This window comes from Girardinichthys multiradiatus, chromosome 3 (assembly GCF_021462225.1).
Source record: "Girardinichthys multiradiatus isolate DD_20200921_A chromosome 3, DD_fGirMul_XY1, whole genome shotgun sequence".
NCBI classification, from domain to species: Eukaryota; Metazoa; Chordata; class Actinopteri; order Cyprinodontiformes; family Goodeidae; genus Girardinichthys; species Girardinichthys multiradiatus.
In genome coordinates, this window is record NC_061796.1 from 24,988,851 (window position 1) to 25,002,020 (window position 13,170).

At 41.5% G+C, this 13,170-nt stretch overlaps 1 protein-coding gene across 6 annotated transcripts in view; it reads left to right on the plus strand.

The window, feature by feature from the left end:
- The window catches only part of adgrb1a (adhesion G protein-coupled receptor B1a), a 266,143-nt gene extending 253,289 nt beyond the window's left edge, over window positions 1-12,854 (plus strand). For 5 of the 6 annotated variants that reach the window (XM_047360511.1, XM_047360510.1, XM_047360505.1 and 2 more), the window contains 3 exons: window positions 797-832; window positions 1,038-1,196; window positions 11,157-12,854. In XM_047360511.1, coding sequence (XP_047216467.1) covers window positions 797-832; window positions 1,038-1,196; window positions 11,157-11,351 — 390 coding nt within the window. In that variant the 3' untranslated portion in view covers window positions 11,352-12,854. The remainder of the gene's footprint in view (window positions 1-796; window positions 833-1,037; window positions 1,197-11,156) is intronic. The other variant, XM_047360509.1, reaches the window with a different exon arrangement.
- The last annotated feature ends 316 nt before the right edge of the window (window positions 12,855-13,170 follow it).

Genomic DNA, 13,170 nt, shown 5'->3' on the forward strand with positions numbered 1-13,170 from the left:
AATAATACAGCATCTGTTATTTTATATAAAGTAATCATTAATATAAACAGCTGAAGGAACAGCTAAATAGTATAATTGCTTTCTGGAATAATTTATTGTGCCTAGTAAGTGTTTAACCAACACAGCATTAGAGTGAGAAATGATTCCCAGCTATGATCACCATATGAGGCAAACATTATTACACTGAATAATCAATCCAAGGAATACTTAAAAGTATCATTAATTACTGTCACAACATTTCATTTTTTCACCACTTCAGCCATTCCTGAGCTGATGCATATCAGAGCTGCTTGCTTTCATTCATAACAAGTGCAGTATCACAAGAAGCCTCCCAGCTTTTTTGGGCCCATCTTTAAAAAGGTTAGTTTCCTCTGAGCTCGTGCTGCAGATAGCAGCACGTGGATGAGACGACACACCGATCAGCACAAAGTGGCTCAGACATCTGCCTGCTGGTGTCTTTTCACTCCGGGGCAAAACACGCCTCCATAATGGCGTGTGAGGCAGCAGCTGCCAGGGGAGGCAGGCAACCTGAAGGTCAGGCTTTCCTTCAGCACTCTGGGACAGCTGACCTAAAGGTCATCCGGTCACAATCTGTTTGTTGCAAACTTGTGCCAGCGGGGTCTGAATAACCAACAGCAGAGCTTGTTTGTCCCCCTTGACTCACTCCTCCTAAGCCCTGAAAGACCTTTTCTAAACCAGTTCATGTGAAGCTACACTATTAAACACTTGAGTATTTCTTCTCAAAAGGCATCCAATAAAGAAACCATTTTAACCTCTCTGTCTCATCTCCCTCCAGAGACGAAAATCACGCTATGCAGAGCTTGACTTTGAGGTAATTGTAGACTCTTTGCTTCCTTAAACATAGACCAAAAAGCCTGTCTGTTTGCAAGACCTCTGCATTTTTTAACCAAATTTATTTTCCAGTGCTGATAGTAATGTGCAGAGTAGGAACATTTAATGTGCAGAGAAAGCAGATGTAGAACTGATGGTAGTCTGTTCTATTTACCCTGTACGTAACGTGCGATGTTCCTGTGTAGAAAATAATGCACACCCGGAAACGCCACCAGGACATGTTTCAGGACCTGAACAGGAAGATTCAAAGTGCAGACAAGGATAGAGAGTCTCCACCTGTTGATGCCAAAGCTGCCAAAAGATGGAGTGTGTCCTCTACCGGCAGCGACAAGACCAACATGAGTGTAAACAGTTTGATTTTATTCTGCCCCTTCCCCTCTTCAGTAATGAATGTTCCCCTATTCCTCTAACAATTAGCACAGATTAACACATAAATCAGGTCTCCTGTTTCACTCAATGCATACGTTCTAAACATGGTGGTTTATTATTCTGTGTTGTTAGAACCAGAATAAATGAGCTGTGGGTTCAAGCTGTGGGTGAGCATGTACAGTAGTACTACCACAAATATCAAATGCTGAGTATGTAGATCTGATTGCAGTTAAATCCATTAAATGAAAATGGACAGGGAAAGGCACAGTACAAATCTGGGCTTTACGGAAGGAGGAATGTCTTTGTTGACTCAAGCCTATAGCAGACATGCACTTAAAATGAAGAAGGTTCAGACGAGGCCAACATTTTACCTTTTTGCCTGCCTAAAAACAGCATGTATGGCGGAAACCTACATGCAACACTACCTTGAAACAGGGTGATGGCAGAATCATGCTGCCGGGATGCTTTTCTTCAGCAAGGAGAGTGAAGCTAGTCACAAATGCTGGGACCTAGATACAGGACAGTCCTGGAAGAAAAGCTGTTAGAGGCTACAAAAGACGTGAGTGTGGGGTGGAGGTTCACTTTCCAGCAGAACATTAAACATAAAGCCATCTTTAGATGCATACCACACATTTTTTTGCTGATGTGTGGTATGCACTTTGAGTTGGTCTATCACATAAAATTTCTGTAAAATACATTCAAGTTTGTGTTTTTAATGTGACAAAATAATTTAAGAGGTATTTTTTTCTGAAAAAGCGCTGTAGATAAATGAAATACTACTCGCAATGTTACTGTAAGCTTCAGAAATGGATAAAAACTAACACTTTACAAATAAATAGGGATGAGCAGCCAAATGCAGTTGATGCAAGAAATGTTAATTTAATGCAAGGGTGGCAGTATATTAATGAAAACTAAAACGGGTACAAAGCTTCACAGGGCAATGAAATAGATGCATGAAAAAGAAGGTGTGAACCATCATGGCTGATGAACACATGGACTTAATATTTTATCTTTAGCTGCAAAGAAACACCACAGAAATGTTGCATTTCACTGTTTTTGGTTCAATTTCCAGCATTAACAACAGTATGAGCTGGGATGTAATGGTTCGTTTACAGCTGTCACAGGAAATAGTATCAAAATCCACCATATACAATCAAACCAAGAACAAAATTACTACTCCAGAAGGGGATGTATAAATGTGTTTTTTCCTGCTATTTGTTTTGTGCCATGACAAAAACTCAGTTGATAATTGGTATCTAAATATTAGTGCCTAAAGCACTCTACACCGAAACAATGCAACAGTTATTAGAAAGATGACACCCAAGAGTTTGAAGACCTGCATACTGGCTTGATTCAGAAGCGTCGTTTTTCACACTTAAATATTTCCCATCATCAAACAAGTTTTAATATCATCCAAAGTTAGCCTGGGCGAATTCATTTCTAGTTTCTTTAAATGATGATTTCAATCATACTTAGACAACAGATAATTTTTAATCTGCAGAGTTGAATTCCATATATATATATATATATATATATATATACACACACACACCTTCTCATTCAAAGAGTCTTCTTTATTTTCATGACTATGAATATTGTAGCTTCACACTGAAGGCATCAAAACTTTGAATTAACACGTGGAATTATATACTGAACAAAAAAGTGTGAAACAACTGAAAATATGTCTTATATTCTAGGTTCTTCAAAGTAGCCACCCTTTGCTTTGATTACTGCTCCGCACACTCTTGGTATTCTGTTGATGAGGTTCAAGAGTCACCATACGAGTCACCAGCCTCAGAAATCGCAGGTTAACAGCAGCTCAGATTAGAGAACAGGTCAATGCCACACAGAGTTCTAGCAGCAGACACATCTCTAGAACATCTGTTAAGAGGAGACTGTGTGAATCAGGCCTTCATGGTAAAATAGCTGCTAGGAAACCACTGCTGAGGACAGGCAACTAGCAGAAGAGACTTGTTTGGGCTAAACAACACAAGGAATGGACATTAGACCAGTGGAAATCTGTGCTTTGGTCTGATGAGCCCAAGTTTGAGATCTTTGTTTCCAACCACCGGGTCTTTGTGCGGCCCAGAAGAGTTGAACATGCCTGGTTTCCACCGTGAAGCATGGAGGAGGAGGTGTGATGGTGTGGGGGTGCTTTACTGGTGACACTGTTGGGGATTTATTCAAAATTGAATGCATACTGAACCAGCATGGCTACCACAGCATCTTGCAGCGGCATGCTATTCCATCCGGTTTGCGTTTAGTTGGACCATCATTTATTTTTCAACAAGACAATGACCCCAAACACACCTCCAGGCTGTGTAAGGGCTTTTGACCAAGAAGGAGAGTGATGGGGTGCTGCGCCAGATGACCTGGCCTTCACAGTCACCGGACCTGAACCTAATCGAGATGGTTTTGGGTGAGCTGGACCGCAGAATGAAGGCAAAAGGGCCAACAAGTGCTAAGCATCTCCGGGAACTCCTTGAAGACTGTTGGAAAACCATTTCAGGTGACTACCTCTTGAAGCTCATCAACAGAATTCCAAGAGTGTGTGTAGCAGTAATCAAAGCAAAAGGTGGCTACTTTGAAGAACCTAGAATATAAGACATATTTTCAGTTGTTTCACACTTTTTTGTTCAGTATATAATTCCACATGCGTTCATTCATAGTTTTGATGCCTTCAGTGTGAAGCTACAATATTCATACTCATGAAAATAAAGAAAACTCTTTGAATGAGAAGGTGTGTCCAAACTTTTGGTCTGTACTGTATATGCTTTAAAAGTCTTTAGAAGTCTTCAATTTTAACATAGGTACTCTTCAACTGTGAGTTTGCAAATAATAACTGCAAATAGTGATTGCAAACCCCAGCATCTGCCCAGACTAGTCCCGCCTCCGAACGAAGCCGAGCAACCCCAGCCCAAACCCCCCGCCCTGACCCCAGTCCCCAACGACCCCCATCCCCATCGACAGAGGGGGACATGTACAAAAAGAGGGGTCTTCCTTGTCCAAACGAGCCCACCACCCAGAGCCACTACAGGATGAAACAGTCCCAACCCCCCCAATGAATTCCGATCTCAACCCCATGAGCCCCCCACCCCCATGAACCCCAACATGAATCTTCCCACAGGGCCACCCCAAGACACAGATATCGAACACATCCCCCAGAGCCTAAACACTATGAATCCCATGCCCACAGGGGCACAACTCCACAGATAAGCTTCATCCCCGAAAAGCCGACGGAAGATACACCCACAGACAACGCCACCTCAGCCTCTGCCCACAGGCGCAACAAAGAAGACACAACTGAGCACCATGCTCACAACAGAACCCCCGACCCCACATCAAGACAGATTGAACCGGCAGGAGGTCCCCGAGCAGCGGCATGCATCCGGGGTCGGCGGCCGACACCATGCCCCCTGCAACCACAAAAACACACCACATCACCGCCACCGCAACGATAGCCTAGGGAGAAACATTAACCAGCTCCACCTTCACCGCTCAGCCAATTTAAATGCCAGTGATACACATCCGAAAAGAGGATACAACCCCCCACCTCATACGCTGCAACCACACTAAGCCACAACCACCACCCCCAGCCCCCCGCCCCTCGGACACAACAGCCATAGCAGCACCCCGCCAAGCTCGCCCAACCATTCGGCCAACGCCAGCAGCCACAGCCCGCCAGTCCATGAGAGAGAAACATGCACCAGTGGGTAGCCGGGCCGGGCAGGCCAACCTCTCCAGGCCGAGCACAACCTGCCAGCCCGCCAAAGACCGGGCACCCTGCCAACCCCACACCTAAACAAGCATAGAGCCTTATCCTGGACCTTATCAGTACTTATATTACAGTTATTAATAACTGTATACATATGGTATATATGTCTCACCTTCAGTAAATTGTTTAATTAGTTTAGTTTATATAATATTACATGTGTAATTCAGAAAAATAAAATAGTTAACTAATCAATGTTTAACCTGTGTTTAATTGCTATGATTTATTTCTTAATTATCCTGCATCTTTAAACCCAGAGTTGTATGTTTAGAATCAGCACAGAAGATATGAAAGAGAAGAGGGAGGCTTACTTTTGCTCTTTCTACTACGTCTTACTGGAACCAGGAGATATTTTCCTGGTTTATTGAGCAACACCTGGTTCTGTCTACATGTAGAACTAGACTGTAACACTGGCTGCAGCAATGAGGTGCAATGTGTTGATCTGAAGAACCTTTTAATGTGTTCTGCTACGTTAGGATTAAATGCTTTTATTTTGACTGAAGTAAAAGACCAGGTATTCACACATTATGATGCAAATCCGGCTAGAAGCTCACAGAGAAGGTTGCTACTGTTTTTTTTATCACAGATCATTTAACTTTACCTGTAGCTCAGGTAAAGGTCCCTCATCATGACCCTGATGATGCTCGTTAGAGTGAACTTCTACCTCATGTCTTGCTGAGTGAATAAGTGATTAGCTGTAACTTACAATTAGCCCATTCTGATTCAGCATTCAGAATTGGTTTATATCGCTCTGCTTCTGCCTGTTCCTGAACGCACACACGCACCAGGCTCTCTCTCTTCGGTTGGCTCCGCGGTTGCTCTGAAATAAGCCCTGTTTGAGGCGCTCGGTGTAACTTTTTAGGTAATGAAGGAGGCACACTCTTCCTCACCAAACTACTACAAACAGGCCGTCTCCAGTTTGAAGGGGACTGTCTCTATGATGCAGTTTTCAGATCTTTCCATAATTATTCGTAACCATTCTTAAGTTATTTTAGTTGTATGTTTGGTTAATTGGGCTATTGAAGAACCCAGGACCTGTCACTCAGACTTTCTGACACTGGGCAGTAGGATCAACTCCAGGATGCCTCTGTAAGCTTGGGACTTCATCCTGCCCTGCACAGTTGAAAGGTTCCCCAGGTCAGATGTAGCAAAGCAGCCCCAAAACAAAACCAAGTCTACTCTGTTTGACTGTAGGTATGGTGTTTGTTTCACGAAAATATTGATTTTCCTTTTGTAAACCTAGAGGTGATTTGACTTTACTAAAAGCTTCAGTTTTTGTCCCATCAAGATGTCCTCACAAAAACTTTGGAGTTAACCTTCTTGCTCTTTTCTGGTTCTTTTTATAAGTGTATTTGTCTGCTCTATCACATACTAAAGGCATGCAGGTATTCATTAGAGAACTGCTTTAATAAAATCCCTTGTTTGGAGAAATAAAGCAATGTTTTAATCAGTAATTAGGGTATCAATAAATGTGCCTGTATCTGTATATGATGCGCTCAGCAGACTGTTTAACACTGTTGTCTGATAAACTACACATTTGTTGATTAATGGAAAGCAAATTAAGATGCACAATAATATAAATGTGCCATTAGTATCATAAATGCCTTACTATTAAATATATTCAATAGTTTAGATAAAATGTTGCTCAACAATAAATACAAATTCATCCATCAACGTAAAATTAGACATAATTTGGTCTTGCCAAAGAGTAGTTCTTACGATCTTACACATATGGGGCATAACATTATGACCACTGGTGGGGGAATAGAATAACACTGATTATCTCCTCATCACAGCACTTATCAGTAGGTGGGGTATGTTAGGCAGCAAGTGAACATTTTGTCTCCAAAGAAGTAGGAAAAATGGGAAATTGTAAGGATTTGAGTTTTAAAGGGAGCAGTTTGTTATGACTGGGTCAGAGCATATCCAAAACTGCTGATCTTGTGGGGTGTTCCTGCTCTTCCGTGTGCAATTAACGTGGTTCATGGAGGACCATGGAACCTCATTGAGGGACATGGGGAGTGAATGCCGATCAGGGTGGTTTGTCCCAACAAATGAGTGAGTGTAGCTCCGAGTGTTTAAGAAGATGCTGATAGAAAGGTGTCAGATATAATTTCATCACAGCTTGTAGCATTTGGGCCTGGAAAGCTGCAGATTAGTCAGGGCACCTATGCTGATCCATCTCGACAACTAAAAACCCAACAATGGGCAAGTAAGCAACAGAACTGGACCGTGGAAGAACCTGAGCTTGTGTGATAAATCAATTTTTTTTTTTTACATCCAATGGATGGTTGGGTGTATCTATGTGTGTCACACACCTTGGGAACACATGATACCACTATGGGAAAAAGGCAAGCAGGCAAAGGCAGTGTGATATTTTGGACAATGTTCTGTCAAATATGTTGATTATATTTTCATACATGCCACTCACCTAAGCATTGCTGAAGACCATTCATGGTTGTGGTATTCCCTGTCGGCTTTCAGCAGGATAATACACACTTCCACAGAGCAAAGATAGTTCAGGAATACTTTGAGGAGCATAACAAGTTAGAAGTTATGACTTGGCCACAAATTCCCTAGATCTCAATCCAATTCAGCATCTGGGATGTTCTGGACAAACAAGTGGAATATAAGGAGGCCCCACCTCACCTTTACAGAATTTAAAGGATCTGTTGCTAACATCATGGTGGTAGATACAACAGCACAATTTTAGGGGTCCAGCAGAGTCCATGACTCAATGAGTCAGAGCTGCTTTGGGAGCTATTCGTGGACCAACACACTAGCAGGCAGGTCATAATGTTATGACAGATATCTCTACTTAGTATATCTACTGGTCCTTCTCAAAATATTAGCATATTGTGATAAAGTTAATTATTTTCCATAATGTCATGATGAAAATTTAACATTCATATATTTTAGATTCATTGCACACTAACTGAAATATTTCAGGTCTTTTATTGTCTTAATACGGATGATTTTGGCATACAGCTCATGAAAACCCAAAATTCCTATCTCACAAAATTAGCATATTTCATCCGACCAATAAAAGAAAAGTGTTTTTAATACAAAAACCGTCAACCTTCAAATAATCATGTACAGTTATGCACTCAATACTTGGTCGGGAATCCTTTTGCAGAAATGACTGCTTCAATGCGGCGTGGCATGGAGGCAATCAGCCTGTGGCACTGCTGAGGTCTTATGGAGGCCCAGGATGCTTCGATAGCGGCCTTTAGCTCATCCAGAGTGTTGGGTCTTGAGTCTCTCAACGTTCTCTTCACGATATCCCACAGATTCTCTATGGGGCTCAGGTCAGGAGAGTTGGCAGGCCAATTGAGCACAGTGATACCATGGTCAGTAAACCATTTACCAGTGGTTTTGGCACTGTGAGCAGGTGCCAGGTCGTGCTGAAAAATGAAATCTTCATCTCCATAAAGCTTTTCAGCAGATGGAAGCATGAAGTGCTCCAAAATCTCCTGATAGCTAGCTGCATTGACCCTGCCCTTGATAAAACACAGTGGACCAACACCAGCAGCTGACACGGCACCCGAGACCATCACTGACTGTGGGTACTTGACACTGGACTTCTGGCATTTTGGCATTTCCTTCTCCCCAGTCTTCCTCCAGACTCTGGCACCTTGATTTCCGAATGACATGCAGAATTTGCATTCATCTGAAAAAAGTACTTTAGACCACTGAGCAACAGTCCAGTGCTGCTTCTCTGTAGCCCAGGTCAGGCGCTTCTGCCGCTGTTTCTGGTTCAAAAGTGGCTTGACCTGGGGAATGCGGCACCTGTAGCCCAGTCTTACCCATGATTGGGGTTTTGAGTGATGAACCAGGCTGGGAGTTTTAAAGGCCTCAGGAATCTTTTGCAGGTGTTTAGAGTTAACTCATTCATTCAGATGATTAGGTTCATAGCTCGTTTAGAGACCCTTTTAATGATATGCTAATTTTGTGAGATAGGAATTTTGGGTTTTCAGGAGCTGTATGCCAAAATCATCCGTATTAAGACAATAAAAGACCTGAAATATTTCAGTTAGTGTGCAATGAAGCTAAAATATATAAATGTTAAATTTTCATCATTACATTATGGAAAATAATTAACTTTATCACAATATGCTAATATTTTGAGAAGGACCTGTATACTTGCCTCAGCTGTTAACCAAAATTATTTGTAAAATGTCGCTGTTCTCTCACCTGGTTTATGTTATATGTTCATCTAAAATGAAAGCAATTACAACATATTACACATTCTTTCATTTGTATTGGACTTTGGGCTTTAATACCATGATAACACTGTCAGAATCCCATGCCGGCCTATGCTTACTTTTTAATGGACCTGCAAGGACCACATGTTTATTAGGCTGAATGATATCAGCCACTATTTTAGGGAAAGGGAAATAACCAACCTGATGGAAGGAGGAGAAAGGATCATACTCTTTCTCTGCTTCTAGTATTTCATATTGGGATAGCGGTTGTTTAGCATGCTCTGAATAGATGTCATAAACGAAGCAAAATTATTTCCTCACCTGTAAAATATTGTTGACTTGACTCAACAAGAAAAGGGGGGGCGGGGGGACATTCATGCCACCTCATGCTTGCATTGATCTCCTTTAATGGAAAGTGCACATGCTTTCCTTACTTTTCATATTTTCATTGGATCACTGTAAAAAAGAGTTTTTGTTCCATTTTTTGCAAAGGTATAGATATATATTCCATAACCACCATTTTCATTGAGATAAGAAAAATGTATTATACTGTTAACAAATATTGCTTTGTGTGTTTACAGTACTGTGAAAGTATTTGCTCCCTTACAGGTCCCCCCTACCTTTGCTTCCTTGCCACCATCTGATTACCTGAGTTTAAAATAAAATGATGTTTTCAGATGATTCTTTCTTTTATTAAGGGACAAAGCTATCCAAACCAACCTGGCTCTATGTGTAAAGCAATTGACCCATTAGAACTGCTTGTGCCACATTTTGGAAGGTGTGCGTCTAAAACACCTTCCAGAAAAGATCCACCTTGATCTCGAAAATCAACAGAACTTTCCTAAAAGCCTGTAGGATAACAAAAATGTTTTTTTTTTTCAAATGTAAGTCTGGTCTTTTATGTTCTTTTTGGTCAGCAGTGGTCTTAGACTTGGAACTCTACCAGGGAGACAAATTTAGCCCCGTCTCTTTCTTATCGTTGAATCATGAATTCTGACCTTAAATGAGGTGGTGAGGCCTGCAGTGCTAAGATGTTATCCTGGGTTGTTATGTGACTTCCTGGATGAGCACTGGTGTCCCAGAAGTGATTTGGAAGGACTCTATGTTTTCTCTATTTGTGGAACATGGCCCTCATTGTGGTTGACTGATGTCACAAAGCCTTAGAAATCGCTTTGTAACCCTTTCCAAATTTATAGATGTTATTGACCTTGTTTCACATCTGTTCTGAAGTTTCTTTAGTTTGGAGCATGATGTATTGCATTGTGAGATCTGTTAGTCTGCTTCATGTTTCAGTGTTTATTTAGTCTATTTAAGGGATTTCCTGTGTGTACAGTGTGGCTACTGAAACTATGCACAGCTTTCTCAATAAACGTGGTTAATCACAGTTCATTCATGATTTAACATGCTAGGTTGATTACTCTTTCACTTTGGCCCAGCTTGGTGTGGATAGCTTTTTTCCTTCAATAAATGAAACCAACTGCAAGCTGCTTTTTTATTTGCGCAGGATACCTTTTTCTGATGGTAAAATTTGTTTGATGATCTGAAACATTTAGATGTTACAAAAAAGGAAAAGGTGAATAAATCTGTACATTCCCCCTGCACAGTACATAGGAATAAATGTGTCTCGATTTATATTAAGATTAAACTTATTTTGGAAATTAGTAATTTTTAGGCCTGGGATGGCCACCTTTAATCTTCAGGAGCCGGTGCCCTGCATGTTTTAGATATTCCTCTGTTTTAGCCTACCTCAATCAAATGACTGGTTCATTATGAGGCCTACTTGGTGACATGCTGAGAACATAATTCAGTCAGTAATTCAGTTGCGTTTCAAAAGAGACAAGTTTAAAAACATGCAGGACACCAACTCTTGAAACCTGGAGTTGGTCATTCCCGCTTTAGGCAAACTTTTCTGGGAGATGTAAAAATGACAAGCTTTCTCATCATATCCCCTTCCCCAGGACAAGCAGCAGACCCCAAGTAAAAGGGCATGGGAGGGCATCCGCAAACCCCATTCACCCCCATCCTGGGTGAGGAAGGAGCTGGAAACTGTAGCCGCCTCCCCTCTGGAGCTGCAGACAGTGGAGTGGGAGAAGACCAGTGCTACTATTCCCTTGGTGGGCCAGGAGATCATGGACTTGCAGACGGAGGTCTGATATTTAATCCCAGCCTCACACCCTGCTGCTCCCTGTCTTCTCCAGTGCTGTCAGAACACCCACCACACACACACACACATACACCCGCACACTGCCATGCTCAATACAAGACGTGGTAGAGTCCTCTGCAAGGATGTGAAGGGGAGGAGGGCTGAGGATGACATTCAAAATATTGAAAAATCAAGTTTAGAGCGAAGAGGAACATGACTTCTCATTTTGCATTTTATTTGATGTTTTGATGTCAGCGAAAAACTGATCATCTTGTAATTGATTGGCTGGCTCATGACAAGAGACAGATTACGTCTACATGTGCATCATCCACATGTTATAAACAGCATAGCAAAGGTAATCATGCCATGTCGCCCCTGTAATAAAAGGTTACAATATAATAATCATAATTATGTCTCTTTTTCCCACTATTGAGACTGTTGCTACATTAATGTTTAGCTCTGTCCTGGTGTTTCCTCATGGTTGCTGATGTTATGCCGCAAAGTTAAAATTGTTTGAGGAGACTGACTACAAAGACTACACCGATCTGCTCGTCATTGATGCTTGCTCCTCAGTGCTGATGAAACACAATGATTGGAGCATACCGAGGTCAACATGACTGTGACCAGAAGGGTCATAAGAAGAGTAAAAAAAGACATCTTGGGGAAAAATTCAGAGACAATGGTGTGCAGGTGGACCATGTGTGGGCTTCATGCACTAATCGGCCCTCATCATCAAAGCCTTCCCAAAACGGACCTTCAGGGCAGTGCATCCAGTAGGAGCCTGGTTCAGCAATCACATGCTGGTTGGTGTTGATAATGTAAAAGAACCCTTAAAACAAGAAATGCTCAACATTTTGGCAGTCTGGAAATCCTATCTAAAAGAGCACGGTTTGTGTCTGTATGCCCTGAGAGACGGAGGAAGAGTACGCAACTATTCATATATCTGGTTTATTGATGAATGGCAGTGATGTTATTGGGCAAACTGTGTGCAGAATGGGGGCTGCACAGAGGAAAAGCACAAGGCTCATTTGGAGTCCTGATGTATAGCATTGTAATTATTTCAACAGAGTTCTACAGAATGCATTTTAACCTATAAATATCTTTCTTACTGTGCTTGAGAATAGTTGTTCTCATTAATTATGAATATGAACATGACTATTCTGATACTGATCCTCCCATTCCCTCCCCCTGTCTCATCAGGGTACTGGACTACAAGTGTTCTGTATCGCAATGTAACTGTGTGTGTTTTGATATCACCACTGAGTCACTCACTCAGATCTGTGTTTGTCTAAACTCTGACACCCCCCAACCCCTCCTGAGTTCCAATGACATCTTCTGATCCACAGCTCCACATCCAACCCCCCATGACATTTACACCCGTCCCCTGACCCGAACCGTGACCCACACCCACCCCCATTTTATTTTACCAGGACCGCTTCTTTGTTAATGTACAGTTTTCAGAGCACAATATGAATGTGTCTTATTTCTAATAAAAGCATATCTGTATAATTAATTATTCTGTCTGTTATGTGATGTTGAGGGTGCCTTGCAAAGGTTTTCACATTTTGTCACAAAACAACCACAAACCTAAATGAATTTTATTGAAATTTTATCAGATAGACCAACACAAAGTAGAGCATAATTGTGACGTGAAAGGAAAACGGATATTTTTTACAAATTAAAAATTTGTACGTAGTGTAAATTTGTAATCAGCCCCACTCTGAGTGAATACTTTGTAGCAAATAGAGCTCAAACCCTCTCAGATTTGATGGAGAACATTTGTGGTTATCTATTGAAATCCTGTTGCAGATTCACAGTTGGATTTAGTT